General features: G+C 54.5%; 13 protein-coding genes across 16 annotated transcripts; 8 read left to right on the forward strand and 5 right to left on the reverse strand.

The window, feature by feature from the left end:
* Nucleotides 1-7: 7 nt before the first annotated feature.
* On the reverse strand, nucleotides 8-1,117 carry H310_05976 (hypothetical protein). 4 transcript variants are annotated; one of them, XM_008870858.1, is made up of 3 exons: nucleotides 848-1,117; nucleotides 139-780; nucleotides 58-79 (listed from the first exon to the last, which is right to left on the reverse strand). In XM_008870858.1, exon 2 carries the CDS (start codon nucleotides 774-776, stop codon nucleotides 405-407), a length of 372 nt encoding a protein of 123 aa, XP_008869080.1. In that variant the 5' UTR covers nucleotides 777-780; nucleotides 848-1,117; the 3' UTR covers nucleotides 58-79; nucleotides 139-404. The 4 variants fall into 4 exon arrangements, with proteins under 4 accessions (XP_008869078.1, XP_008869080.1, XP_008869079.1 ...); XM_008870857.1 differs by having other exon boundaries at nucleotides 139-786; XM_008870856.1 differs by having other exon boundaries at nucleotides 8-780.
* Nucleotides 1,118-1,179: 62 nt separating this feature from the next.
* H310_05977 (hypothetical protein) lies at nucleotides 1,180-1,973 on the reverse strand. Its single transcript, XM_008870859.1, has one exon. It carries the CDS (start codon nucleotides 1,590-1,592, stop codon nucleotides 1,203-1,205), a length of 390 nt encoding a protein of 129 aa, XP_008869081.1. The 5' UTR covers nucleotides 1,593-1,973; the 3' UTR covers nucleotides 1,180-1,202.
* A 1,903-nt stretch (nucleotides 1,974-3,876) lies between these two features.
* H310_05978 (hypothetical protein) lies at nucleotides 3,877-5,799 on the forward strand. The gene has a single exon (XM_008870860.1). The coding sequence runs from the start codon at nucleotides 3,960-3,962 to the stop codon at nucleotides 5,688-5,690; it is 1,731 nt and encodes a 576-aa protein (XP_008869082.1). The 5' UTR covers nucleotides 3,877-3,959; the 3' UTR covers nucleotides 5,691-5,799.
* A 148-nt stretch (nucleotides 5,800-5,947) lies between these two features.
* On the reverse strand, nucleotides 5,948-7,683 carry H310_05979 (hypothetical protein). Its single transcript, XM_008870861.1, has 5 exons — nucleotides 7,318-7,683; nucleotides 7,046-7,266; nucleotides 6,899-6,997; nucleotides 6,808-6,852; nucleotides 5,948-6,756 (listed from the first exon to the last, which is right to left on the reverse strand). Exons 1-5 carry the CDS (start codon nucleotides 7,658-7,660, stop codon nucleotides 6,076-6,078), a joined length of 1,389 nt encoding a protein of 462 aa, XP_008869083.1. The 5' UTR covers nucleotides 7,661-7,683; the 3' UTR covers nucleotides 5,948-6,075.
* Nucleotides 7,684-7,796: 113 nt separating this feature from the next.
* On the forward strand, nucleotides 7,797-9,349 carry H310_05980 (hypothetical protein). Its single transcript, XM_008870862.1, has 2 exons — nucleotides 7,797-8,453; nucleotides 8,507-9,349. The coding sequence occupies exons 1-2, from the start codon at nucleotides 7,818-7,820 to the stop codon at nucleotides 9,293-9,295; spliced, it is 1,425 nt and encodes a 474-aa protein (XP_008869084.1). The 5' UTR covers nucleotides 7,797-7,817; the 3' UTR covers nucleotides 9,296-9,349.
* A 1,998-nt stretch (nucleotides 9,350-11,347) lies between these two features.
* Nucleotides 11,348-12,514, forward strand: H310_05981 (hypothetical protein). The gene is made up of 7 exons (XM_008870863.1): nucleotides 11,348-11,468; nucleotides 11,520-11,654; nucleotides 11,715-11,810; nucleotides 11,858-11,956; nucleotides 11,999-12,100; nucleotides 12,149-12,244; nucleotides 12,294-12,514. The coding sequence occupies exons 1-7, from the start codon at nucleotides 11,352-11,354 to the stop codon at nucleotides 12,417-12,419; spliced, it is 771 nt and encodes a 256-aa protein (XP_008869085.1). The 5' UTR covers nucleotides 11,348-11,351; the 3' UTR covers nucleotides 12,420-12,514.
* Nucleotides 12,512-13,942, reverse strand: H310_05982 (hypothetical protein; the record flags this gene model as incomplete). The annotated part of the gene is made up of 7 exons (XM_008870864.1): nucleotides 13,905-13,942; nucleotides 13,564-13,842; nucleotides 13,439-13,508; nucleotides 13,148-13,391; nucleotides 12,903-13,103; nucleotides 12,743-12,834; nucleotides 12,512-12,686 (listed from the first exon to the last, which is right to left on the reverse strand). Exons 1-7 carry the CDS (start codon nucleotides 13,930-13,932, stop codon nucleotides 12,512-12,514), a joined length of 1,089 nt encoding a protein of 362 aa, XP_008869086.1. The 5' UTR covers nucleotides 13,933-13,942.
* Nucleotides 13,943-14,642: 700 nt separating this feature from the next.
* Nucleotides 14,643-16,150, forward strand: H310_05983 (hypothetical protein). The gene has a single exon (XM_008870865.1). It carries the CDS (start codon nucleotides 14,675-14,677, stop codon nucleotides 16,118-16,120), a length of 1,446 nt encoding a protein of 481 aa, XP_008869087.1. The 5' UTR covers nucleotides 14,643-14,674; the 3' UTR covers nucleotides 16,121-16,150.
* Nucleotides 16,151-18,926: 2,776 nt separating this feature from the next.
* On the forward strand, nucleotides 18,927-19,277 carry H310_05984 (hypothetical protein; the record flags this gene model as incomplete). Its single annotated transcript, XM_008870866.1, has 1 exon — nucleotides 18,927-19,277. One exon carries the CDS (start codon nucleotides 18,927-18,929, stop codon nucleotides 19,275-19,277), a length of 351 nt encoding a protein of 116 aa, XP_008869088.1.
* A 95-nt stretch (nucleotides 19,278-19,372) lies between these two features.
* H310_05985 (hypothetical protein) lies at nucleotides 19,373-20,143 on the forward strand (the record flags this gene model as incomplete). Its single annotated transcript, XM_008870867.1, has 1 exon — nucleotides 19,373-20,143. One exon carries the CDS (start codon nucleotides 19,373-19,375, stop codon nucleotides 20,141-20,143), a length of 771 nt encoding a protein of 256 aa, XP_008869089.1.
* Nucleotides 20,144-20,303: 160 nt separating this feature from the next.
* H310_05986 (hypothetical protein) lies at nucleotides 20,304-20,612 on the forward strand (the record flags this gene model as incomplete). The annotated part of the gene is made up of 1 exon (XM_008870868.1): nucleotides 20,304-20,612. One exon carries the CDS (start codon nucleotides 20,304-20,306, stop codon nucleotides 20,610-20,612), a length of 309 nt encoding a protein of 102 aa, XP_008869090.1.
* A 1,631-nt stretch (nucleotides 20,613-22,243) lies between these two features.
* On the forward strand, nucleotides 22,244-23,905 carry H310_05987 (CAMK/CAMK1 protein kinase). The gene is made up of 5 exons (XM_008870869.1): nucleotides 22,244-22,554; nucleotides 22,603-22,883; nucleotides 22,946-23,170; nucleotides 23,226-23,330; nucleotides 23,379-23,905. Exons 1-5 carry the CDS (start codon nucleotides 22,341-22,343, stop codon nucleotides 23,697-23,699), a joined length of 1,146 nt encoding a protein of 381 aa, XP_008869091.1. The 5' UTR covers nucleotides 22,244-22,340; the 3' UTR covers nucleotides 23,700-23,905.
* A 145-nt stretch (nucleotides 23,906-24,050) lies between these two features.
* Nucleotides 24,051-25,748, reverse strand: H310_05988 (hypothetical protein; the record flags this gene model as incomplete). The annotated part of the gene is made up of 1 exon (XM_008870870.1): nucleotides 24,051-25,748. One exon carries the CDS (start codon nucleotides 25,746-25,748, stop codon nucleotides 24,051-24,053), a length of 1,698 nt encoding a protein of 565 aa, XP_008869092.1.
* Nucleotides 25,749-27,075: the final 1,327 nt, after the last annotated feature.

The following is a 27,075-nucleotide window of genomic DNA, read 5'->3' on the forward strand; positions in this document are numbered from 1 at the left end:
CAGCTCGACGCAAGGGTTTGAATGGGCTTACGTAGCACTTTAGCCACCGCAGGTTGAGCCGCGTGAGAGGGCATTTCGCCTACGTCATGGTGATCTAGGACAATTTCGAAGCTGCCGTGAATAATTTTCTCAACAAACCATACGAGGCCAAGGACGAACTCGTCTGGTTGTACTAATTGGCGTCATGAGCAGTCGTGACGCGCCATGGTGGGTCGAGAAGAGGTCGGCTTTTCGTATGAATGCCAATCACGACGGACTTGGCATTGATGCGCTTGGTCTTGCTTCCAAAGCCAGAATGGAAGAGTAAGACCCATCAACGAGAAGACTGCCGAACGCAAGGGGGGTGCACGGCACTTGATGGCGCGGATAAAAAGAGTCCTGGGGGCCCGCTCCAAGATACGATTTCACCACTGGGCTTGGCGGATGGAATGAACATCCCGAGGATGATGCCGAGAAAAGAGGCAAGAAATGCCAGTGTCGAACTTGGCGAACCGGTTGCATAGTGGTGGTGTAGGCTCGCTGTGCGCCACTACCATAGAAGGGGTTTCGACCGCGCCGTTCGTCGCGATTGGTTTTTCAAGGGGAGTGCACATGAAAATTGTGCTGAACGTGTCTAGGGATCGCGGGGGTGACTTCTCAAGATGCCTTCGCTTGGAGGGAGCCCACGAGACTTTGAAGCACAAGTCGAACCAAGGCAAGTGCCCTCCCACACAACGATGCGATGCGACTTGAGGCCGATGGAATCGACTCCCAACCACGCCACGCCTTTGGCACATCGTCCTACAGCTGAACGGGTGACACATTCAGCGGAGGTTCGTCCAAGTCCATCTTGGACCAACCTGACTACCTAGATCTGTTCCGTGGTGTTGCGGTTATGCTGGGATTGACAGTGAGTACATTTTACTGTTGAATCTGCGAGACGGAGATTCGATACGCTCTCGACGACGTCGTAACACTTGGAATCCTGCCAGACCAGCGAATGGCATATTTCGACGAGGCAACAATTCAAATCCACCTGATGTCCATGCCAAGTTCGGCATGCATAGCCATTCGTCAAACTCCGTGCATCAAGCTCTCCCTGGCGGAGTGAACCCGGTGGCTGTGGTCACCTGCGCACCGTCCTGTTTTATATTGTTCCACCTTCAAAAACAAGACTCTTCGATAAACAGTTTCGCAATTCCAAATTCTCGCAACCAACAAGATCAACCCGACGGAATGGGGGAATACCGACGCATCATGCTGTTCGTGGCAGCCCTGTGCTTCACCCTGTGCTCGCTCTCCGTATCGGCACAGACGACGCCGGCCATGACACCGTTCCCCGGCACGTCTGCATGCCAGCGCTGCGCCAACGACCCCTCCCAGTGCGGCGACGCGTTCAAGGGCCTTCCAGGCAAATATTGTGGCCCATGGCTCAGCGGCGGCGTCAAACAAGCGTGCTGCTGCCCTCCAGCAGCACGTTGTGTGATTCCAATCAACGCTGCATCGTGCGGGTGTGACTCGGACCCAACTCCCATCTCCAAGCCGTCGTCCGGAACGCCGTTCTGGGTATGGATTTTAGTCGGCATCGGGGCCATCGCGCTCACCTTGGTCATCTGGCGCTGCTGCTGCGGCAGGGTGGTCGAAGCCGAGCCTGTCTACGTTCCATCGGGCGGCGTCGCGTACGTATCCCAGCCGCCAGTGGTCGTCCAGCAGCCTTATGGCTACGGTGGCGGCTATGGTGGCGGCTACGGATACGGAGGTGGCAACATGGCGGCCGGTGCCGCCATTGGTGCCACGGCAGGGATTGTCGGTGGTGTCCTCATCGGTGAGGCTTTGGCCGATGGCCATCACAACCATGGCGATTACGGTGGCAACTACGGCGGTGGCGATTACGGCGGTGGAGACTACGGCGGAGGAGGTGGCGGTGCCGACTTTGGCGGCGACTTTTAGCTTGTTTGCATGACTAACGTTTAATCATTCCAATTCATACACCACTTTGTGTACTTCGTATGTGCCTCGACCGCTTTCTGCCTCGACATCCACCGTTCCCATCGAGACATGCAATGTCAAAGGTTCCCTTTCATGTAGCGTATTCGAGGGTCAGCGGCTAGGTAGGAGTCTGACACGAGCACTATGGACTCGAGGCGACTCTAGACGATGCCGCTAGCGGGATATGCCACAAAAACTAGTCAATCAGGAAGGATTTAGCGGTTGATAAGGCATGGCTCTGCATTTTGTGTGTCGGCCACGTATGACGTAAGTGCCGATGTTCTCGCCAATTGCTGCAACTCCCCGACAAAATCTTTGCAACTCTGGGTTGCTTGGACGCTGCCCGTCGAGAAGACGGTTGTGAACGCCTTGGGCTTTCGTGGTATGCCGTCCAACCAAACCACATCGCACCTTCATCGTGAATGCACCCGAATTCGACTCATTACCATGGGCGATGGAGGTGAATGGCACGTGCGCCTCCACCGCATAGACCACCGAAGACTCGTACAACACCACGGCCCCCAGCCCGTGAACGCTCTGGAACGCCAACAACGCGTAGCAAATGCTCGACCCAAGTTCGTGGCCTATCAAGTAGTGACTGAAGGAGAGCTACTTATCGTTGGCGGTGTCGGCAGTGTTGCGACGTGGGGAAGTTTTTGCTGGCAAGAGGTTTGCACACCCTTCTCGCCCTGTTGACGCCTGTCAACCAACACAAGTGGATATTTCTCTATGAATGATACATCCTCAACCTCGCATGATTCAACCACACTGCATGATACAGTGCACATGATGACAACCAGCTCTTTGTTGTTGCAAACCTGTCTTGGATGTCCCAAATTGGCGCTTCGCGAACGACAGACAACGTCGAGGTACGAAGCATTGCGCCTCCTATGTCCTGCTCCAGAAGGGCGGTGAGTTGGTTACCGTTGGCTTCTGCGTGATCATGTCGATGACGTGATACTGTGTTGTTCCGATGGGAGTGTCGTGGATGTATGCTCGATGTCTGCACCGCTGTAGTGTACCTTGGCCAGGTTGGCCATCATGATGCCTCCAGCTTCCTCAGTTACCGTCTTTGCCTGTCGTAGCTCAGGCTGACAAGCGTACAAAGGAATTCATTGGACTTATCCACAAGTGTTCCTAACAACGAAGACCATGGTGGACATGACTTTTTACCCTCATGGCATTGTGGTGGCTCCGTTCATCCAGGTGCAGAGAGGTAGAAAGATTGATGCTATATTGCCACCCATGACAATCATGTCATATCTTGGACTTTGCTCGACCTGGAGGAGCGCACGTGGTTCAATAGCCGTATCACGATATCGGAATCTTATAGCGCTCGTGGGGTGATAGCTGCCTGATGTGAGGACATCGCCATCCAGTTGTCCTGAGCTGCGCCAAACCATCACGTTCCTGTCCAAGCTCGGTGGGGTAGACCATGGTCAACCTAGCCAAAACCTAATTGCGCTGGGATGCCACGTCGACGACGCCGTACCTCGAATCACGATAATGTTATAGTGCCCAAACCATCGGTGCAGGAATTTGGTCAACATCTCCGGGCAGGATGCCCCAAGAGTCGAGTGGAGAGGGACAGTTGATTGGACTTTGGCGTCAACCTCGAGAGGTGGGATAGACGAACGAGAGCATCTGCTGCATTTGACAACACTACAACTACCAGCTAGTTGGTGTTCGTAGGCTTGGCGTGCTTGCGTCGTACGCGGCGACCCGCTTGCGAGCACATGGCGGCATTCAACATGTCGTCGGACTTAAATCGAACTAGACGGCGAATTGTCCCACGTTTTATCCGGATGATTGCCTTTGAAATACTTGAAATTGTATACTATACCAATCTCTTGATGAATTGTTTTCTTGCATGCAGTATGAGAAGAGAATACGTATTTTGAGTTTGACCGGATAATCCAGCGATTTGAACTGGGTGCTGAAGTCCATTCCCAGGAACACCAGACTTTACCGCTGACAACGCCGCTAAAGCCATGGCGGACGACATGAACCAACGCATGGAGCAAGTGAAGCAGCGGCTGAACAGGCTCACGACTGGAAATGAATACCAGAACATGAACAGTGTCCACAGGTCACAGGTTATCACGACCCACGCAGCTCCATCGCGACAGGGTTTTCAAAACACATCCCCATTGCCACACAGCCGACAGCCGCCGCAGTACATACAGCCTTCATATCCACAGCAGCAACAAACATCCGTGGTAAAGTCCCGCTCATCCAGGTTGCCGCCGTCTCCTCAGCATCCATCATTGCAAGATCAGAGCCGAATGCACATGCCATCCCAGCAACAGGCTTCCTCCTTGCGACAACAAGCTCCAGTACCGGGACCATACGGACAACAACCCACGCAGCGTCAGCACATTTCCCAGCAACCTCCGATTCCCCGACAGCATCAGCCGAGTCCACACGACGTGCCATCCACGCACGAACTACATATGCGCTTGCAACAGCAACGTGCTCAATACGAGTCTGCCGGAGCCTCTCGTCGGGAGACCCCGCCTCCTCCTTCACCAGCGGTCAATCCACCTCGGTACCAAGAACGGCCACGCGATCCTCGACAAGACTTGGCTTCACCCCCGGCACCACAGCAACGTCGGGAAGTTCCCCACCTCCGCGGAGGCAGCAGCATTCCACAGTCTCATGCGTCCACGTCGACATCATCTGCATTTAGCGAATACAGCGACCAGTACTCCATGCGAAGTTCGTTTCAACAGGCACCAATTGACGAAGACAGACACAGCGCGCCGTCCGTGATGTCGGACTTCTCTGAAGAAATTGACGACGCATTCAACCACAAAATGATGCCGCCAATTCGAAAGAACGAGTACGACTTCATGTGGGAAGGCGGCGCGCTGGGCCTCGTGCTAGTAGAAGACCCTACGCACCGCATGCCCATTGTCAAGCGCGTGTCGTCGCACGTGTCAACTGCGTCCAAGTTTGTCTCGGAAGGTGACATCCTGGTCTACATCAACGCCAACCAAACACGAGAGTACAAGATGCCGGCACTCATGGGGATGCTCAAGGACCTGAAGAAACCCATTTGCATGCGGTTTCGACGGGCACACGACCTCCCCGAAGACAACTCGCCCATGCTCCCTCCACTTGAGCCATCCGAATACGAATTTTTGTGGGAGGAGGGCAATCTGGGCATGACTCTCGGCATCACAACGCAGACTGCGATTCCTTACGTGAAGCGATTGACGGGCAAAGGCACATCCCCGCACTTGGCGCTCGTCGCGCCAGGAGACGAGCTCGTCATGATCAACGAAAAAGCATGCGGGGACTTGGGGTTTGACGCCGCAATGAGCTTCATAAAATCAGTGCCGAAGCCAGCTGTGCTCCGGTTCCGTCAAGTGGCGGGTCCTGCAGATGCCGTCGCTGCCGCACAAGGCGCCGCCGACTCGACCTCCCATCAAGCCGCATTGATGAAATTGGATGAGGCCAGTATGTACTGCGTCCAGTGGAGTGACGGGCCGTTTGGACTGACGGTCAAGGAACTCCTGACTGAGTCCGGGCCGGTGCCGGTGGTGACTCGCAAGACTGGCCGCAACACTTGCGCTGGGCTGCGCCGAGTCGCTGTCGGTGATGTCCTCGTCGAAATCGGCACAATGAAAGTGACAGACCTCGGGTTTGAAAACGCGACCAAGGTCTTGCGAAACATTGCCAAACCAGTCGCGCTGAAGTTCCAAGCCGTTGGGGACTAGCCGATTTTGGGACGGGCTCACTCCACCACCGCAGCAGATTACAGGCTCAGCTATTGTCGCAAACCACTCGTATCATATCGTATCATATAAATCACGTCGCATCCTTCCACTGCATTGTCCTTTGGACACCAATCTCCAAAACGCCTCGAGACAGAGGTGATAGCCAGGAGACATGGTATCTCCGGGGAAACGAGAGACACAGTGTTAATGGAGTATTCCGTCGGCTCCTCTCGCAAGAAATTCACAGCAAGGCATTTATCGAAGCGATGGCAACTAACCATCCAAGGGAGTCGCTGGCAACTAAACACCCAAGGGCGCTGGCGGCCTCCCGAGTATCACGCCTCCTAAAACCACGCTGAGTATTTTATAGCGAATGCCTAATTTTCTACTCTGCTTGGCTGGAGCTTGGCTCCGTGATGTTGTCGTCATCCATGGGATCGCCTTGCTTGTCGTGGTCGAGTGCATCGATGGGCCTGTGGCCGAGAATGGTGTGTTGAATCGTCAGGTCGCTAAATGGAATGCGCAACTGATCGATTTTGTTGGTCGCGACAAGGCCGTGTTCTTTCAAACATGCGATCGAATTCCGCATGGCTTGCAACGAGCTCACGAGCATCTTTTTGCGGCACAGGTCCACGAACGGCTTTGAATCGACCATGGCACCGCCGGTTTGCAGCTGCTCCGCCCCAAGCGCCCGCAGCACGGCTAAGTCTGTCGGCGTGAGGCTCTCCAAGATGTACTTGATCCCACTGAGTGCCGTGGGGGCGTGTCTCCCGGCCTTCCCCTTGTTGCCCCACGTCGTGACCAGCGTTTCTTGGGTATACGGAGCATAAGTGTGCACGATGTGTTCCAGCCACCCAAATCGCTTCATGTCCGATTCTTCCCACAACGAGGCCGCGTTCACGTGGTCGACGCTCGCGGCCACGTGAATGTATCGACAGGCGGCGAGGATGCTGAGCGCGCGCTGAGTGTCTGGTCCACGGAGGGAGACGCCGTCGAGGGAGTGGATAACAAGGCACAGGGACGCGGAAGCGGGGGACGTGTGCATCAGATGGACGAATTCCAGGCACTAGACATGGCGAACCGGTGGGCAAAGTTCAGAGCAGTGGATGAAAGCCACCTGTTCCTCCAAGGTCCGATTCGGTGTTGGCTTCCGCTTGAATAGCTTCGGACACCGGTTAGCCATCGCGACTACGCTCGAACGAACTTACATTTGCATATAAAGTCGTAAGCACAAATCGGATCGACACGGACGGAAGGTACCCATGGATCTCGAGTACGTGCACGCTAATCAAGGTGGTTGCAAACGTCTACCAGGTCAACATGTGCCTCGTGCTAAGCCAAGGCGGATGGTCTACCTGGAGCAGATGCAACTTCGAGCCTAGTCCAGTAAATAGTAAATTGAAACCGGCGAAAAGTTGGTGTTCCCATTGTCTGAGATGCGTAGAATAGACTGCTAGTTGCTTCGGAACAAGGCGATCGTTGCTCATCGCATCCCAAACGCGAAGCGCATCGCGGACCTCGTCGGCATCCAACTGAGCCAGCACTGTAGCCTTCTTGTCGTCTTTGGTCTTCTTGCCTAGTAGTTGAACGACTGGTGAGGTTGTATGGACCGCCAGACTGTACGCACGAATCCTGCGGGACGAAAAGTAGTCTGTGGCATGGCGATTGCCCATGGCGAACGTGGAGTCAGGAGCGTTGGATTCTTCATGAAGAGCTGACGAGGTGGATTTTTTAGCAGGCATATCGTTGAATACGTTGTCGTTCGAGGAGTCGTCACAATGTGAGTCCTTGGACCCAAGGGTACGGTTGAGCTTTCCTTTGGAGGACGACGGCTTGGTCTTCACGGATTCCGGAGTCGATATCGCTGTCGAGTCTTGAATCTTTGATCGTTTTACTCTCTCCGGGCGTGCTTCGGCCAACTGCTGCGCCCGCATGAGTTGCCGCCGTGAGCGCCGCAGTTGGTGCTCCATCACGGCAGGTGTGTTGGCGAAACCACGCACAATTGAATTCGCTTGGGTGATTCGTCAATTTTCTGAAACTAATTCAATTCCATTGGCTCATGCCGCTCAATTGAAACCAATGGCATCATAGCATTGCAAATCCTTGCCTGTCTTCCACTTTGAAGTCATGGTTCGCCCGCTTGGGAAAGCACCGCGTCGAGGAGTCACAGCGAGCGGGCACCCGCGCAACCTGCCGCCACCGCTGATCCAGCTCATCGCAACATTTCTTCCTGTGGATTCGTTCTTCGTTTACCTGCGTGCGTTTCAATCGACGCATTCTCTGGGCGACCTTCGGCACTTCTGGTCTTTGGTCAACACGCACCATGTCACCGCCAACGACGTGTGGCCTGAGCTTCACTTGCGCTCTGTCGACGCTGCAAATGCGAATAAGTTGTACCGAATGGCCCAGTTCGTGTCGATGGTACACATCCATGATAATGTGTACGACTTGGATTGGCTGTGGCGAGTCGTTCCAGCGGGCAAAGCAGTCGCGTTGCAGTCCTGGCCGTGCGACGATCAAGTGACCATCCCGATCCACGAATGGGGTGATCGACTGGCCAAGCGCTGGAGAGTACTGCAACTGTCGTTTACTGAGCGTGATCTGTCTGGCGGAGGTGGCGGCGACAACCTGGTGGCGCTTTTGCCGAAGCTTCCGTGGCTACGTGATTTGAATCTCGAAGAATTGAATGACGAGTTCTTGGACGATGCGCTAGAGTTTGTATGCAACTCAAAGCTGACCAGCTTAGCCATGGGCACGTTCTCGGTACGTCAATACGTGGTACAACAACGTTATAACAATCTGATTTGTTGTCGTAGAATCCTGTAGCGATCACGGTCGAGCGAGCACTTCTATTGACGGTCTGGCTTAAGCGCAAACGCGTCGAGTCCGTCACGTTGAGTTACTGCTCCTTTGAATTGGACAACCACGTCGCGACGATGCATCGGTTTGTTGTCGCGTTGGCGAGGAGCTCCCTCAAGTCCCTCACCTTGTCCAACATTGCCTTTGGTGCCATTTTGACCGGCTTGGGTGAATGTCCTATACTGGCGAACCGTGTAAAACTCGAGAGCTCGGAGCTTACGGATCATCAGGCGGAGCTGCTTTTCGCAGGGCTGGCCAGAGGCAGCACGACGAATCTCCACTTGGACGACATGCGATTGACATGCCGCGGCATGTTTGCTTTGGGGGAGTTGATTCGAATCGGGAAGTCGCTGCGTACCCTCACGATTGAAGGCACGCTGATGGACCTGGAAGGGTGGGATGCCGTGGCGAAGGCCTTGTCCCGGTCCAAGAACGTACAGGAGCTCTACCTTCTCGATACCTGCATGAGAGATGCCGATGTCGTCCTGATCGCCAACGCGCTTGTCCTGGCGGCTTGCGTGCGAGTTGTTCATGTGATTGGAAACCCCATTCAGTTTGCAGGAGCGGTTGCACTCGTTCTGTGCATCGGCCGCCGACGCCAAAACTTGGACGAGCTCAAGTTAGAAGGACTTGCCGTTACCAGTGACGAAGTCTCTTTGCTCAAGTCGATGCTAGATAAAATGCCAAGCGTCAAGCGGTGCTCGGTGACTGCGAACGATGTCATGCGCGTGTCGATGCAAGCGTAGGTGACGAAAGTGTGTGTGATTTAGAGTGTTAATCACTCCTGTGTTCCAAACCCATGCACTTGTCTACGACTGCGATGGAGAGCGGCGAGAAGAGGGCGTGCCGGTCGCAGTCCTCCTGGCTAAAGTCGACCTGCATGTTCACACAATTGAGTTGCATTGCCCAACGCCTGAATTGGACGGCATTGCGCTCGCGTTGTTTATATTGCTCGTATGCACCCCTCCATGTCACGTGGGCGAAATCCCTCCAAGGCCACAAACGCTCCCAGTCTTGTCAGCGTGCTCGGTTTGGGACGCACACATTACAACCCGACAACTCACCGAGTAGAATTGAGATTCTAGAATCCCACCTATCTCGGATCTGCACGATACGATCTCCATTGACGTCGTAGTGGCCATGCTCGACATGGTGTCCATCGCCGTTCATGAAAGGCTGCGCTTGCGGCCTAGTTGCAGGTTGCGTCTGTTTCAGGCGAACGCGATGAGTGCAATTCAACGTATCCAAGGCGGGCGAGTGCTTTTTGCCAGCACCACGAAATCGTCGGAGGTGTCGATCTGACTTGAATTCACAGACGCGACGATTCAATTGTCTCTGAGATGCTGACACATACCCAACCCGACGACAGCCCATCCGATTGCTGCCGTTGGCGGTCATAACGAGGCGGAGGCCGTCCTCCACGAGCATGGGCAAATTCAAACCAGTCGTCCAAAGTACAGCTCCCGGCAACGCCGTTGATGGACTTTACAGGTTCATGTCTAGTTCGTATGGAAAGGAACAAGTCTGCGGAAGCTGCTCTTTGGCACTTGAAAACCTTGCAGGTTCATCTCGACCACCAATAAAAAGTAAATGTTGCCGAAGGGGTACACTTTGTCCTTCGCTTGTGTACGAGATAAGGATCTGTGCATCCCTGTCCACGCGCTTGATTCGTATTTGCCCACGTGGGGTCGAGTTGTCGATGTGTAGTCGCACTGATGAGCCAAAGCATCATCGAGTCCGACAGGACGAAGTAGCGTTGGCGGTGGACCGACACGACCTTGCTTCGCTTGACCAACGGCCTAGCCACCAATGTCAAGTGAAAATTGTGCGGTGTTTTGTTGGCGATTCCGCACGCTACCTTGGAAATCAGCCTCGAACAAGTGGTCGACGATGAAATCTACCTGCGTCGCCACTCGCAACTTCCAAGTCGTTGCTAGAGCTCTGGTACATAAAGCACGTGGTCATGTAAATGATAAACCCGTTGAGCTCACCGTCCCAATCGTCGGCTTTCGCGTTGTGATCTTCGCCCAGGCGAAGACCAGCTCCTGTCTGCATAGTTGCGCAAGCACCAGATCTTGCACAGCACATCAAACCGCGTCTTCCAGCTTTACAGGACGCGGCCTTGCTTCATCAGGTACCTTGCTCTCATCACACCGTCCGTTTTGTCCTTGTTGCTGTTCTGTAATGCGATGGTCGAATCTCCCATCGATCGGAGCGAGATGGACGCCACCGATTCAGGCACGTTGTATGTCTCGTTGTCGGTGGGATGGTCCGTGGCGCTAGTGCTGGCAAACCACGGGGGGCGGCATCGGGTGCTGTGACTCAACCGATGGACACTCAAGCTCCGATTGTGCCATGTCTCCAAACGATCGCGGAATGTTGTCTGGTCGGCTGGAGGACTGCCACTTTTGTGGTGGAACCAGTCAACGGCGGCGCGACCGCAGCGAAAATAACGAGAAATACGAAAGCCCGAGTACCGCAAGAAGTTTGGTCATCTCTGCATGTTTGGGACCTCAGGATGCCATGCAGGTTCGTGAGCTGTAAGTCGTGGCCCATGTTGATTTGCACACGCCGGGAACACACGTCGCCGTTCATCGGTTCGATACCTCAACGTGTTGAATAGACTTGCCGCGACGAGAGTGTGGCTGTGAGCTGCACCCACACTTGCTGCGTCCGGCCAACGCAAAGATCATCCGCCGTCGGCATGTTCCTTCGGCCATCCGATTGGTTCTGTGGCATAAACATGTTCAATTGTACCATGTTTTTTCAGTGTGTATCGACCGCATTTCAAATTTGCCCGACATGACAAAGCACTTCAGCTGGACAACTGGATCATGGGACGACATGGGGTGGGAGGTCGTGTGGTACTTGTACACTGCGATTGTGCTTGCCATGCTGTACTTTGCGTATCCGACACTGGTATGTACACCGTGCTGCGATGGCACATGACAGCGCATGCCCGTTGTGCAGGCCAAGATCCCGCTCTTCTTCTCGAAGGAGTACAAGATGGTGGACGCGGCCAGCAATGGTCAACTCGACACTGTCCGATCGCTTTTGGCCCAAGGCGCCAACGTGGACTGGACGATGAGTGAAATCATGGGCGACGTACGACGATTCATATGCTTGGGGCTGCTCGCCACGAGGCTCACCACTGTCCGTGTGTAGCCACTGACAGCAGTGTACTGGGCCTCCATCAATGGCGATGTAAAAGTGGTCGAACTACTGCTCGAGCAACACGCCAACCCGAATATTGCAACCAAGGTACCTCGCATCCACCCATCATCGTACTAAGCTTGCATATCGTGTAGAGCGGATACACCGCTCTGACTGCTGCCGCGGAGCTCGGGGATGCTACGATTGCAAAACTCCTTCTCGACAACCACGCAGAAGTTGATCACGCCGACAAGGTGATGTTTGGTGTTCACGCACCGCGTTAACATTGCTCACAGGCGGGTGAGACGCCTCTCATGCGAGCCACGAGCGGCGGTCACACGGCTGTAGTCAAGTTGCTGCTTGCGCACGAAGCCCAAGTCGACCTAGCCGACAAATTGGTACGTTTTGTCACCGACCGAGCAATGAACGCGATCAAGCCCATGTAGAATGGCAACACGGCGCTGATGATTGCGGCCTGGCATGGACATTTGGAAATTGTGAAACTTCTGTGCCACCACGCAAACGTGGCTCTGGTCAACAATGTAAGGCCCACTGCCCTTGAATTACAACGATTTCACGGCTCCGACGCAGGATGGCAAAACAGCGCGGGATCTTGCCCTCGACGCTGGCCGAAGAGAGTGCGCGCATTTCCTGTTAACACAAGCAAGGGGCCAAGACCTGAAGCACAGAACGCACACTGCTCAGAAGGATGGCTAAATTTGTACTTGACACGCGTTAGCAGGCATGCTCGTTTGGGGAACCGAACGCATAGAGCGAGTAATGCGTCGTGAAGTCTACTCCATCTCCAGTCATTTCTTGGACGATCGCATCTTGCGACCGTTCGCGTGGTGCACTTGCTCCGTCGCTGCCGGTGATTCGACTGGGATAGGTGGCAGGGTACGCGTCATCGTCTTGCGTTTCTTCTTTCCAGGACTTGGGCTCAGGATCGCTTTGAATTTGGTCAAATCGGCAGCGAACAGAATGCTAATGCGGCGTACGATCGAATGACAAAGTTCTCAAGACCAGCAACGGTGACGCACCTGTGGGCCCACCCCGCGTAGGGCTGGAATCGATTCTGGTACAATTTGCCGACTTCTGCATAGATGGTCGGCGTTAAGCTCTTGGTGGCGGCCTGGAGCAGCCCAAAACAAAGTCTCGAGCGCTCGCAGACACGAGGAAGAGATGGCAACATCCACGCACCTTCTTGAACTGAAAATCACGACATGAGATCTGCCACACATGGGTGTCCACTGGGATGGCCTCCAGCTTGTCGAGCGAAAACAACGCAACGCAGTCGGCCACCTTTCGGCCCACCCCACTGAACTGTGTTAGTGCAGTTTGCACATGTGCAGCATCAGGATTTGCCCGCAGTGACAACAGGTACTCTTCACCACCCAGGTCCTACATCAGCCCTCGTGAGTCGTCGAGGGCGGGCCGATGCGTACAGATAAAATCGCAGCGGATTTGACAATATACTGGGCGCGATATCCAAATCCGAGCTCCCGCAGTTGGCTTTCGTCAATCGAGGCGAGTTGGTCCACAGTCGGAAATGCGAACCAGGTCATGTCGTCGATGGCGGCTAGTTTATCGCCATAATTCACACGCAGCTTGTCCACGAGCTGTTGGATCCGCGCAATGTTGTTGTTGGACGAACAAATGAACGAAAAGAGACACTCCACGGGGTCCTGGCTAGAAAAACTAGAGATTTGCGCAATGTCGCGGCTTCCACTGATTACCGCAGAGTGCGGAGGCCAGGAAGGGCAACGAACGCCGCGGTGTGCTTGTCGTTTGGCTTCTTCCATGCGTCTATCGTGTATGTAGCCATCGAGGTGTTGGCCACGGATTCGAAGGGTGGATGTACCATAGAGCTGTGCGAGGTTGTTCTGGCATACTGGTGAGCTCACATGATGGTGGTGTGTGACACTGTTGTGTACCTCCGTCCGAAAGTAGTCTCGCACACGGGCATCAATCAAGTCGGTCACTTCTTTCGGGTGCACAAGCTTGTACAACACAGAGTCTGTCGCGTCGCAATCCCGTAGCGCAACCACGTTGCGCCCGATCACACCGATCCATTGCTTGTCAGGCATGATCTTCCACGCAAAACTCTGGCCACAGCTCAACGTGACTTCAAAGGATAGCTCTAAGTGACGGCACGTGGACTTCGTCATAAGTCCATGCACTTGTTGCTCAATTCATCGCAACCTGCTCGAGGACACAGCCGCCGCCACATTGTATCGTCGATTTCCCAAGATGATGCGAAGCATACGGATACTGATATCCGGGGAAGGACATTTCACACATGTGAAAAATCGCGATAAATCCGCATTTCTCATGTGATGCCTCCAGCAAAGTAGAACGCGCTGCATATACGCTCATCGGCGCATCGAGCCGATTGCTTGCGTTAAGTGCACTGTTTCACATGCGGCATATATGCCTCTATTCTCGACGAGTTGATCATACCATTGCGCGACGACTTGTACGGGACGGCGTTGTCATCTTGGGGGCATTCGTGAATGGTGGTTGCATGCAGACAACATAGCCTCAGCCGGCCCATGATGTAGATATTGTGCAGATGCATGACGTCGTAGTACATGTACACGCCTTCAAAGCTGCCTACGTCTTGCAGTTGAAGCCATAAATTCGCTGAAGAAGGCTCGTGTCTACAACTGTCCGAGTCGGTCGAGATTGACGAGATGAGACGTGCCCGCGAATGACATCAAGTAGGTGAAGAAGTCTCGACAGTGTGGTAAGTACATGGCAATGCGCTGGAGCTTGTATGGTGGCAGTTTGTAGTGAGCAAGGCCGTCGCCATTTCGACGCAATAGTGTTGACGCTTGACGCTTGGGAATTCAACATGCCCCGACACTCTCCTGATCTTGGATTAACTCTATTTAACGTAACACATCAGACAAGTTCTTAAATAGTGTAATGTAGTCAACCAGCGTCGACAACTCACTGCAAGAATCGCGACAATGAAGAAGCAGCGCGTGACGACAGGACGTACCAGCGCATCCCACGCCCTGCTGCCACCGGATGCTGTTCAGCGTATTGCCCTCTTCATCCCAGACGCGTTGGACTTCTTCAACTACATGGACGCTTTCCAGGGCACGTCGACTTCGCTTGGACACCTGCAACAACTGTGGACTGCTTCCTTTTACGCACGATTCCACATGCTGTGGCCGGAATTGCATCTCGACCACGTGAGCGCGCCGAAGGTAGCGAGTCTTGAGCCGGATCGATCGTATTTTGAACGAATACACGTCCACGCGGTCTTTGACTTGGACGTCCTGCGCAACTGCACGGCCTTGACGAGAGTGATTTCGCTATACACCTGCCCTTTAGCCAACGAAATCGACGTGCCATTGCATGCATGGTATCGCCAACTAGCAGCGCTGCCAATTGACCACATCACGTGGCTGCAAGGACAACTGATTGGTCGGCCCCAGTCCATGAATCCGCTCTTGAAAGTCCTGCCTTCAATGGTCCATCTCACATCGCTCGACCTCAGCCACTCCTGCGTATCGTCGCTGGACGATCTTTTTGCTTACATTCGCGACTCCAAACTGACCCAGCTGTGCCTTCAGGACGTCACAACGGTGGATCCTGCAACCTCTGAACCCGTACCAGGCTCGCTCTCTCGACAGAGTGTCAACTCCATCACCCACTGGCTTGCAACGCAACCAGTGACAAGATTTAGTCTAGGAAATTGGACGATGCCGACCACCCCGAAAGTTCTTTCACAATTCTACCACGCACTGTGGACGTGCCCATCACTGTGGGCATTTTTCGCTCACAAAGAGCCCTTCCCCAGCCTCAGTTCCTTCGACTTTTCCGTCCCATTCGCTCTGCATCAACTCAGCCTTACGCAATGCGACTTAACAAGCGAAGACGTGAGCCATCTCGCACGCGGGCTCGCCGAATCGACTGTCACTTGGCTGAACTTGTCCGACAATCCTCGCATTGGAAGCAGTGGCGTCCGTGCGCTGGCAACGACTGCCCTACGCACGTCTGCAGTGACCATGCTCTGTTTGAACCACGTAACTATGGGGTCACTTGGATGCAGCCACTTGGCGCACGTCCTGGGGGACACACGAGTCACGGAACTGTGTGTGGATTCCAACGGCATTGGCGATGGCGGTGCGCTGTTTCTCGGCTACGTGATGCGAATGTCACCGTCGCTGCGGTCGCTGTCCATGCAACACAACGCGATTTCGATTTCCGGAGCGATGGGCCTCCTGCAGTCGCTCTCATCTCGGACGGTCACATCCGCGTCGCCCCTTGTAATCGACTTGGACGGCAACCCGATCGACGACGTCGACCAAAACTCGCTCGACGTGATGGCGTCCAAGCAATTACCTCACGACGCTATTTTTTCATGCGTCTCTGACTTTGAAGGACCACACCAGTCTGTGTGGTAGAAATAACACTTGAACTGACGAACACGCTAGAAATTGTGTTTGAAAGCTGCCGAGACGTAGCCATCGCTTGCCACGATGGCACTGAATCGTGCATGCTGGTGACAACGAAGCACACGATTCGTAAACGACGACGCGTTTGCTTGTGCACGTGCGATTTGTCGACACGAGCGTTCCTGTAATTATTGCGTGCATGTCTCCATGACGTGGGCTCAGTGCAAGCAGCCCCAACAGCCGCCATATCAGCACCCCGGAACCGAGTTACCAAACATTCGAGTAAGAAGCTTCGTCTCGCCCCATCCATATTCCTACGAGAGTGGCTAAAATCCTTCGGTACGCGCGGTGTCACTGCTGCCCAGCGCTGCCGAATGAAGCCTCAGGAATGAGGCAGCCAGGCCAAGGTGCACTGCGTCATTGACTAGCCAACATCCTCGTCGCGAGCCTCCAAATACAAGTGACTCTCGGGTCGATGTTTGACATGGAAAGTCTTGAGGGACGCCATGCTGGCACATTGGAACGGCAAAGAAGCGCACGTGTTCGTCACGACTTCAAGCTTGAATCGAGCTGCTACCTCGACGACCTCGACGTCTTCAGCTCGTTGCCAAAAGCTGTTTGTCGTTCGAGATGCTCGAGCATACATTTGCCATGTACGAAAACATACTGAATGCATGATCCGTCAAACGTGGATGGCAATCATGCAAAACACCACATATCAGTCGGGCACGATCTCTTCTACGCGTTGCAACGTATCCTGTCATGGTTTTCCACAGGCTGGCGACATCCCACCGGTTGTGGACAATTTCGTTCCCATGGAGTGGAGTACATCTTGTAGAGATGGCATGCTTGACGGCACTTCCCTGTACATCTAGTTGCGATTTGAGGACTCATGAACCGTTGCTGCAACATTGCAAGTCCACTTGAAGAGGCAACAAACGATGCCGTGAGACGTTTTCACTCCGGCCTAGTTCGTACTATGCACGACGAAGCAGGTACACCGCGGCTCCTTCCAGAGCTCATTCACAACGTATCGCGCTCTGTATACCGACGCTTTTGAGCTTTCTCGAGCCCTTCCATCACAAGCCTTTGCTCCTGGGTTACCTGTGTTACCTGTGGTATACAAGTGTATGCATCTTGACCTGAAAGACCTCTGGCAAGAGATGTACGTCCGCGGTTTGGCGCAAGCAAATGCATCCTCGATTCTAGCCATGACAATAACTTTCCGTCGTCCATTTCTACGAGTAGTTTGAACTGCTCCACCCAAGCGTCTCCCCGCTTGTACATCTCTCAGCCGCCAACTTCACTGAAGCGGCTAGCCTCGTCGGCGAACCAGTTGAAAATGGTACGATCTTATGTTATGCCTGCAAAGCCTAGAGCTGCGATGGAAACGATCCGGTTTCCGCCACGTGACTGCGCTCGTATTCGCTCTATCGTTTATGTGTCCCTGCAATACCTCGAGCTGAGCCAGCCTTCTGCGACGTCCATAGAGTCCAAAGTGTCGCTTGTGCAGCATCCAAGCTTGCCGACCTCAACATCTAGACACAGGTGCTGCCTGCTAGAACAACCACCCACACCCATCCCACCATCTTTGTGATGGACCCTCGCTGGCATTGAATGTCTTCCGAGCTGCCTTCAATCTCAGGTTGGACAGGTTGTGTATATGGAGTCCTTTTCGGCGTGGGGCGTGCCTGTCGTGATCGTGGAGCAGTTTTATACGGCGCTTTTGCCAAAGTCAACATTGTGGTCCCTTGAGTTCCACTCGGTCGCGCTGCCACACTTGGATACCATCACGTTGTCATCCTGGACATCACGTCTAACGTTGCATGTGTGCGAACTCGGCCCTGCAGATATCAAGGCGCTGGGGCAATGACTGTATGATACGGGTGTGGCGGACTCGACGTGCAATCTAATGGAGCATCTCGGTATCAAAGCGCTCGCGAATGAACTGCCTCGCAACAAGATCGTTACGATCAATGTCACTCAAAACGGAGATCTTGGTTTCTCTGCCCTCGCCGCCGCTGCGCTCCTGCTGTCGCCGAAGGAGGAGATTCGCATGACTAGGTATTTGATTAACTCGTCTGGAGCGATCGAGTTGGCCAATATCCTGCAATAAATCTCTAGCCAACCTTCGCTGTAGCATTATGCATCTCGACGCCTAGCGTTGTTGCGATGATGCAAGCCCTAGGGCAGAGGCTCGTGCGAACCCCATTCGATCTGGCAAAGAACACGTGAGACCCCAACGATCTGCCAGTTTTGGCATGCATGGTCAACCAAATGCCGGCTGGCCAGTCCTGCGTGTTGCAGTGGGGTCCTGCAGACATGACCCCACTCTTGTCGTTGGCGTGACTATGTGTGCTGTGCTGTGCAAGCCAGTCGTAAGAGAACGATATACGTCTTGTTCGAAGTGTTGATATCGGTTCACGCACTCTTGGTAGTTGATAAACTGATGCGCGAGTGATTCAACAAGCATTCGTTGGCGTGTTGTGACCGAGAGCTAGGGCAGTTGCTCCGGTATGGTTCTACGATATGATGTTGAGAGGGCCGTTGGAAGGAGCAGCTTCACAAGAAAGGAAGCGCCTGTGTCCGAGATTCGCCTTCTTGTCGCCGCCAGCGATCGGCGTGATGACTGTCGTCGTCAGATCATCCCTCCAATCTTGGATTTTACTTTTCCTCGGTGAGAAAACCCGTTGAATACGATATATGTACGGATAACCCTGTGGGAGTAAATGCGTAATTTCCGGAGGGAGAGTGCGCCATTCCAGTCGGCAAATTCCCACAATGGCGCCACATCGATCCAAGGAAGAGCTGCTGAATGGAGAGCTTGAATGCAAGCGCCATCGATCAAGAAGTCCAGCCCGTGGAATCCGTGGATCACAACGATCTCGAAGCCGCTCCAGAAATAGGCACGATCGACGTCGTGAATGCAATGCACTCGATGACGACGGTCGTCGCGATGGACGAGGACGCACCGAACAACGTTCCAAATATCGAGAGGGAAATGAAGAAAATCCCGCGCAAGATGAATCTTGTTATACGCCAAATCGCCGCGACGACTCTCGTGGGCGTCCTCACGGACGCAACAATGCACGACGGGCTGAACCCCATCGCGGCGATGGGAAAATTGACCCTAACTTGCCTCCATTGGACGATGACCCACGAGTAGGAACCGTCCTTCCTTGCACCGTGAAGGCTCTCAAAGGAAACACGGGTCGCAACACGGAGTCCTTTGATCCTGCTTCCACGCTAGTTCGTCCCTCTATGCGAATTGTCGTTGGGCCGAAGAAACGAGTGTTTGACAAGGTCCTCAAGCACGACGACGTTGTAGTTGTGCCCGACTTTTTCTGTGCTGAGGACGACTGGAGTATCTATTACAAGTTGATCGAAGAGATGCGGTCAATTCAATCGAAAGGACAGTCCAAGTCGGAATGGATTCCATGGGCTGAAGGTTGTCATTTGATTTCGCAAAACCCCACAGGATGTCCAACCTACGAAGATGTGCTCAAACGGACTGGCGAATACTTCAACATGAAGCAAGGCTCCCAAGGCACGCGTTTCAACTGGTACCGCGACAGTTCCAACTGGAAGCCATTCCATCACGACAGTGCCGCGTACAACCCCCACCGTGCCCGCAATCAGAATATCACAGTGGGTGTATCGTTTGGGTCGGAACGCGAGTTGTCGTTTTTGCACGCGAAGAACGGATCCCGTGTCTACTTTCCCCAGACGAACGGCATGTTGTTTGCGTTTGGGCGCGATGTCAACATCAACTGGAAGCATGGGGTAAATGCGTTGCCCGAAGACAAATTTTGCGGCAAAGGAAGAATCTCCATCATTCTCTGGGGCCTCGCGCAAGACGTCGTCGAAGAGCTAGACAGTCCTCCGTTGCTCACCAACGACGCGCGAAATGGCTTCGACAACACCAAGAGCGATCAACCCTGTCGCGAGTTTGACGACAAAGGAACCTGTCGTTTTGGTGATCGATGTCGCTTTGCCCACAAGTCGTCCAAGAGTGGTGGTGGCCGTAGATAGCGCAGGCTTGGCGCTGAACAATCCAAAATCCGAATGTTACATCAAAAAGACCACTCAGCACCTCTAGTCGTTACAACCGTCGCGATCGCAGTCGATGGGAACACCAGGTGGAAGTTTCGCTTTCGAGCACTTCAAAAAAGTTCGCTCGCCCAATACAACGATGCTACGTCAGTGTCCCAGACACAGTGGAATGCTCACGACAATGGTCTTCATCCTCATGCAAGCGACAGCCCTCAACACCCGCGTGCCCGACCCCACTTTCCAGGCGAACCCGTGGGGATGGACCGTTGTACACACGTACGTCACAGTCGTCTTCGTCTCGATATGCTTGCTTCTGGGCGCGCTCGCCTTTCTCCAAGCGCGAGGATACATTCGCACGTGCTGGAACAAATCGGACAGCACCGACCAAGGTTACGTCGAGATGGGCGGACAACCCAAGAAGGCACTGCCATCACATCGAGTTGTGTAAAAATACTCGGGACTTCATTTGTTCCGCGACGCTGCTTGCTTGCCTTTGCATGGAACGAGACTGCTCCGCGTCGCAATGTCGCCGTTCCAACATCCGACAGAAGCACCATGACCTCATCTATCGTGAGCGCATGCAATGAAGCCCAGAGCTGCACAGGTCACCGCCTGGGTTTCGCTTTAAAAGTACGTTTATGTTCAGCAACCACGTCACTCGTGCACCCCGTCCATTGAGTGAGCATGGCATCGTTCCTCCACAAAAAGAAATAAAACTGTAATAGCTCTACCGTCGGTTGCTTGTAGCGTAGTTCCATCGATTTCCTCTGGTCTGACAACGCCAAGGTGCATCGCTCACCTCATGTTCGTGGGCAGGACAGTGTTAAGTTCATCGGGAATCCTTCGTGGGACGCACAGCACGTCGACAGTGCCAGTCTGTTCCTGCGGGGAGATCTTCGTTCGACGCTGCCTCCACTCCGACCGACAAGGGTTGCCATGATCAAATATCCCACACATCCAACGAAGCATGTGTTCGAAAGAAGATCCACCACGTTTACGACGCCATGCATTCGCATCTTGGTCACGTCATAGCATGGTCAAGTCGCTCAGCAGTACTGCGTCAACACAAAAGGATCCATGGGCAGTGAGTTCGCGACGGTCGTCTCGCTGAGCGGCTGTGGCTAGAACTCCTACTTTACTGAGCGCAATGGACGACGCGATCGTCGAGTGTTTGGACCTGGCAGACGTCAGGGGCAGCTTTGCACCGAGGAGTGCGAACGCATTGGAGCACAACTTGAGCACGTGTACCTTGATCAGTGTCACGACGAACATCCTGAGCTTGCACATGGCTCAGCGACGGGCTGCTCTGGCAGTAAACACCGTGGTTATCGCCTGCGTTGTTTTCAACTGTACATGCAAGGCATAGCCAAGCTGACCTGGTCCAAGCTTCAAACCCCTAGCGAGCGTGCACGAGTTGTGTGACAGCAGCTAGGTCGGCGAGTTCAGCGGCTGACTGCGACACACACCTCGTTAATGGAGGAGCTTGGTCGAAGAAGGCACAGGGAGTCCATCACTGCAATCACCGAATGTCTTTTTCACTCGCCAGCGTCTTGACAACGCAACATTGATCCTGGCGCAATCAACAGAGCTAATAGAAAGCGGACTTCATGGGGCTTGAGTCGCAAGAAGGAGAACCGTTCAAGGCCACGATGCTGCGGAAACATCACGGCTACACTTGCCGTTTGGGGTGTATGTTGCCTGGGCGAGAGTCGCGAACTCGTTCAGGCTGATCGAGCCAACGACAGCACCCTCGATGACAGGCATAGCCACATGATTTGAACCGCCATGTGCAGAGGTGATGGAGTGTCCCGCACCCTCGCATATGGGACATCGCTCGACATCGCAGATTCGTTACGCCAGGACCTGAAACGCCTACCCCGAAGCTTGAACCAACTAGTGGACGCCACCGCGCGACCGCCAACACACGAGTCGGCGCGTGAGACTTGCTGCTCGTAGGGATGTCAGTGCCGTGGAGCCAGCAGCGACGACGGCACTGTACAGGAAGTGTACATTCTTCCGAGGAAATCCGCCGCTACTGTACGTTGACGCGAGGATCGGTGACGGTGGAACAAAACTGCGCTATTTTATTCCTGAACCATACAAATATCAAGTGTAGTTGGTGGAATAGAATCAAGTTGTTCGACTCCACAACGCCATTTGGAGCCGACCCAACACCATGTCCCACAAGACTCCGCCGCCTGCGCCGACTTCGCCTGCTCGCAAAGCTGGATCCCCCATCAAGGACGGGGCTCAGTGGACACCTGCGACACCACCATTGTCACCTGCCAAGTCTCCTGCAAAGTTGGTGGCTGCGGCCCCGCCATCCCCACGACACCGTCCAACCCAAACCTTTGAATCGCTGTACACACTTGGTCGGCAATTGGGCGAAGGTAGGTCCACTCCTTCGGGCCATCGACGTCATTTGATTGTGAGGCTAGGAAACTTTTCGATCGTGAAGGAATGCACGCTGAAAGCGACGGGCGAGACCTTTGCCGTCAAGTGCATCAAGAAGGCGTCGCTGAAGAAGAAGGACTTGGCCAACATCCACCGCGAAATGGACATTCTGTTCAAGCTCGAGCACCCGAACATTGTCAAGCTCGTCGATGTGTTCGACAACGAGGCGGGAGACATGTGCTACCTCGTCATGGAGCTCGTTACAGGCGGTGAACTCTTTGATCGGATCATTGCAAAGGACCACTACACAGAAAACGAGGCCAAGGTAGTATTGCCATCATCTATCCCTCTTGTCGTCGATTTTTTCACGGCATGGTGTGTCTGCAGGTGGTTGTTCGCACCGTCGCCAACGTCCTCGTGTACTGCCACGCACAAGGCATTGCCCACCGCGACCTCAAGCCCGAAAACCTTTTGTACGCCACGACCGCCGCCGACGCCGCCATCAAAATCGCCGACTTTGGTTTCGCCATCATTGCGTCCGAAGGCGTCGTCATGCAAACGATGTGTGGAACCCCGGGGTACTTTGCGCCAGAGGTCATTGCGCACCGCCCCGTACGTCCCGACCGCGATTCGTTCGAGCCGTTCTCTCACCCGCGCTTTTGTCCAGTACGAGCAAAAGTGTGACATTTGGAGCTTGGGCGTGATCACGTACATTTTGCTATGCGGGTTCCCTCCGTTTTATGACGAGAGCTCCGTCCAAGAGATGGAAAAGGTATCAAAATCCCTCGCTTGACCGACTCTCGAACGATGGCCACGTTAGATTCGACGGGCCGAGTACGACTTTCCGTCGCCATACTTCAACGACATTTCGGACCTCGCCAAAGACTTCATCCGCAAGATGCTCGTCGTGGACGTTGAGTCCCGCCTGAGCGCCGACGACGTCCTCGCGCACCCGTGGCTCGTGGATGCGACGGCCAACCCAACGCAAGCTGAACTCGACGCGATGCCGCAATTGCGCCACGTCGGGACCAACCTTCAAAACCCAGGCGCGATTCGAGCAAAGTTCAAGCGCGGAATCAACGCCGTCATGGCCCTCAACAAAACAGGCCGCCTCGTCGCGTCTAAGAAAGGAAAGGTCTAAAAGCGCTGCTCACAACAAGTTTCATCGTCCAGTGCAGCACCGACGTTGGCATATCCCGGCGTCAGGGCGGCCCTGCTATTTGAACGGAGGGATGACGGGGCCTTTGGCGCTCCCCGGTCAAGCTCGCGTGTAGTTTATCGGAATGCAGCGCCGTCCCCCTCCTTCGTTACCATGCTAGTGTGGTTCACTGTGTCTGTGTGGCCGTCGGTATGTGTGTTGGCTTTACCCACGACCCAATTATTCCATGACAACCAACCAAGGCACGGTTGAACGTCCACTCGAATTCAATAGGTTGTACGAGGGCCACCGAGGAATGGATGGTCTCAACTCGACGCCATGGACTTCATTACGTCAGCGCACAGTACACTCGACCACTTCGGTCGTGCGGTGGATTTCGAGCACCCGGAGACACACACACGCGAACAAGGTGTCGATTTCAGACGCCGCGAGGAGGGAGCTCTCTCCGAGGCGAATGAGGACGCGCTGGACGACGTGGACGAGCTCGGGTTCTTTGATCTCCTCCAACACGACACACGGCTTCTCCGTGTGTGGCCCCAGGTGAACGACGCCGTTGCTGCCCATGGCAGACACGGGCATCTCAACAGCGTTACGGAGAAGATTCTCGACGGTGGCGGCCCGCTGCTTGCGCATCGTCGCCTTGGTAGGCGCCAAGTCGAACACGCGAGTTGCCACGTGAAGAGCCACTTGTGCTGCGACGTTGTGCGCGTCGAGTGTTGGTGGCGGCTTCCGCGTGGATCGCATCTTTGCTGTGAAGATTGCCGATAACGGGTCCCACAAGCAGCTCGCAGACAACGACTTCTGTTCATTGCGTCGGGTCAACATGTCGAACGCAGCTTGAGCTGTCGGGAGCGTGCGCGACGCGAGGAGGAGCTGCCCGAGACACGCGTCGGCAAACTCGTCGCTATGTCGATCCAAGGCCGAGAGCCATGTTGTCGATGGGGATTCGATGCCGTAGATAAGGCCAGCGATGTCGGCGTCGATGGCGTCGTCGAACAGCGTCTTCAAGTTCGACGTACGGAGGGCTGGGTCGGACGGCCACGTAGCCAACGTAGACACTGCGCCAGCGAGATGGGGCGTAAAGACCGTGACCGTTGATCGATACCATGTCAATGCTGTGATCGCTTTGAACCCGGACGTCTTGGGGTACCCATAGAACTGGAGCAAAGCGTCATGCAGCGGGAGGGATCGGGGCAGGGACAGCACGGAGTACGGGGGGATGGGGGCCTCGCCCTCGTTTGAGGGAAATCGAGGCAGCCCTGTTGGGATATGGAACTCTCGATGGATGGTCTCAATGCCCTGCATGACTCCGACGGTCACCGAGCTGTTGGTCGACGTCTGTTGTGCCTCGAGCACGGCGTTGACCGCAGTGATGGACGAGTTCCACGGCCACGGATACCCTACCGCCGGGATCAGCGGCACCGTCGTTGTCGAGCCAAAGTAATGCATGGTGTAGCCAGCATACGGCTGGTACAGTCGCGCCACGCTGCTGGTCGCGTACAGATACGGCGGTCCTTGAAACTGGTAGACCAGACGCGGCACGGGGCATGGTACGGCGGACGGAGCGGCGGTCGGGGCGTCGGTGATGTTGAAATAGTCGCGCACTTGGTCAAACGTCATCATGGACAGCTGCAACATTTCGGCATATCGGTCCTTGTTCAACGTGTATGTGGCGTTCACCCTGCCTTTGACCTTTTGCAACAAGGCGGACGCGTTCACGTTGTCCAGATTGAAGTTGCGCACCTTGTGTACGAGCTGTTGCAAGTACACCACCGCATGGTCGATGAGGCGGGCCCGGAGCATCCCGAACGCGTCGTTTTCAATGTACTTTGTCACGTCAAACATCGGGTTAAACTTCATCGCGGCTGCCTTGTCCAGGTCGTCCAAGGCTGGCCACCGCAGCACGACCACCTTCAAGTTGGAAACACCTTCCAACGGCGCCAACGTTTGTGCGTGCTCCGGAACATGCGGGTCCGTGTCGACTGCCGCGGCAGCCACGACTGCCCAAACACAAGACCGTAGGCGTAGCATGGAGAATTTGACAACTGCGGCTCATCCTTCCTCGGAGCTCAGACTACGTCTGGTTTCTGCATGTGCTGTTTTGAGACAACCTTTACAAGTTGAAGCAAACGAATGCCGCGTGCTCCTTCGTACCAAATGCGACTCTTTGCAAGATCACACGTGGATGTGGTCCATACGTCGGCGTGACAGGCTGCTGCTCGACACGACCTATTGCACTCGACGCCGTTCCCACTTGTGCCGCCATCGGGCCCGTGCCAACGAAATGGCCAACGACATCTGCCCCCGAACGCATGCGTCGGACATGAACAGCAACATCCCGCAGGTTTGCTGTGCGCTCGCGTTGCAGCTTTCCTTCCTAGTGACATCAGAGGCGAATACTTGGTCTAGATCACCTCCAACGTGTGCGTGCTTGCTGCAATGGGTCCGTGAACCTGACAAACGGACGCCTTCGGTTGTAAATGTCGACTGCTCCCATCCCTGTGCACCCCGTGTGATCGCTTGAACTTGTACTAGAGGCGCAATGTGCCGTCGACCAACCTACACCAAAACCTTGGCACGGACTCCACTTTAAACCTATGCGCGATAGTGGTGTGTGGAGGTCCGACTACGACGGATAGTCGGATCGCGCCGTGTGGTCGTGATGGTGTTAATTTAGAGCTGTGCAAGGAGCTCGTGCTCGTCAATTCCTCCTTGGGACGTCTCAAGCGTCACGTACTCTGGTCGAAGCGGACATGCCTGTACATGTTCGCGCAGAATGCATTCACGCGCAGAGCCGCGCCGTTTTGACTGTGGCGAATCCAGAGGGACGTTGGCGGTATCAACGTTCTCGCCGAATGTACTTGTTGTGTGCACAAGCGTATGATGTCGGGATTCGGTCTCTATGTGGTGGAAGAATGTCATGGGCTTGCCGCCAAGATGACCCCGTGGCGGAGGACGGCAATGTCTTTGAGGTATTGGGAGGGAGGTCCTTTCGCCAACACGAAATGGACGACGACAGCCAGGCGTTTGTGCCTTTCGCGGTAAGCGTGACGAAAGTATGGGATGCCCCCTACGTCGGGCAATGTCCTTGTTTCCGCGTATCCAAGGTGAACAGAATCGTCATATGTGTCGTGTGCCAAGATCGAAAGCAACAATTCCTGTGACCGGTCATCACGGCCTTGGTCAAGGAAAGCTACAGGCCCGCCTACACGCCTTCCGAGGTTTCGATTGGCGCCAACATGGTAGTTTTTCACAAAAGCAGCGTCCCGAAACTAGTCACGCAGCTGTGGCCACAGTGTATTTCCTTGCCCCTTCTTCCTTTTGATTGTCAAGTCCATGCGCCAGCGATCAGCATGCG

Source organism: Aphanomyces invadans, assembly GCF_000520115.1.
Source record: "Aphanomyces invadans strain NJM9701 unplaced genomic scaffold supercont1.10, whole genome shotgun sequence".
In the NCBI taxonomy this organism is placed as follows: domain Eukaryota; phylum Oomycota; class Saprolegniomycetes; order Saprolegniales; family Verrucalvaceae; genus Aphanomyces; species Aphanomyces invadans.

Excerpts from the sequence above, each read along its gene's own strand:
- H310_05976 (XM_008870855.1), bottom strand. The coding sequence starts at position 803 with ATGTGTCACCCGTTCAGCTGTAGGACGATGTGCCAAAGGCGTGGCGTG.
- H310_05977 (XM_008870859.1), bottom strand. The coding sequence starts at position 1,592 with ATGACCAAGGTGAGCGCGATGGCCCCGATGCCGACTAAAATCCATACC.
- H310_05978 (XM_008870860.1), top strand. The coding sequence starts at position 3,960 with ATGGCGGACGACATGAACCAACGCATGGAGCAAGTGAAGCAGCGGCTG.
- H310_05979 (XM_008870861.1), bottom strand. The coding sequence starts at position 7,660 with ATGGAGCACCAACTGCGGCGCTCACGGCGGCAACTCATGCGGGCGCAG. Across the intron at positions 7,267-7,317 it reads CTTTTCGTCCCGCAGGATTC|GCAAGAAGACCAAAGACGAC; the intron begins GTGCGTACAGTC and ends TTCAACTACTAG. Across the intron at positions 6,998-7,045 it reads CGAAGTTGCATCTGCTCCAG|ACGTTTGCAACCACCTTGAT; the intron begins GTAGACCATCCG and ends TTGACCTGGTAG.
- H310_05980 (XM_008870862.1), top strand. The coding sequence starts at position 7,818 with ATGGTTCGCCCGCTTGGGAAAGCACCGCGTCGAGGAGTCACAGCGAGC. Across the intron at positions 8,454-8,506 it reads TAGCCATGGGCACGTTCTCG|AATCCTGTAGCGATCACGGT; the intron begins GTACGTCAATAC and ends TTGTTGTCGTAG.
- H310_05981 (XM_008870863.1), top strand. The coding sequence starts at position 11,352 with ATGACAAAGCACTTCAGCTGGACAACTGGATCATGGGACGACATGGGG. Across the intron at positions 11,655-11,714 it reads TGAGTGAAATCATGGGCGAC|CCACTGACAGCAGTGTACTG; the intron begins GTACGACGATTC and ends GTCCGTGTGTAG. Across the intron at positions 12,101-12,148 it reads TCGACCTAGCCGACAAATTG|AATGGCAACACGGCGCTGAT; the intron begins GTACGTTTTGTC and ends AAGCCCATGTAG.
- H310_05983 (XM_008870865.1), top strand. The coding sequence starts at position 14,675 with ATGAAGAAGCAGCGCGTGACGACAGGACGTACCAGCGCATCCCACGCC.
- H310_05987 (XM_008870869.1), top strand. The coding sequence starts at position 22,341 with ATGTCCCACAAGACTCCGCCGCCTGCGCCGACTTCGCCTGCTCGCAAA. Across the intron at positions 23,171-23,225 it reads AGGTCATTGCGCACCGCCCC|TACGAGCAAAAGTGTGACAT; the intron begins GTACGTCCCGAC and ends GCTTTTGTCCAG. Across the intron at positions 23,331-23,378 it reads CCGTCCAAGAGATGGAAAAG|ATTCGACGGGCCGAGTACGA; the intron begins GTATCAAAATCC and ends TGGCCACGTTAG.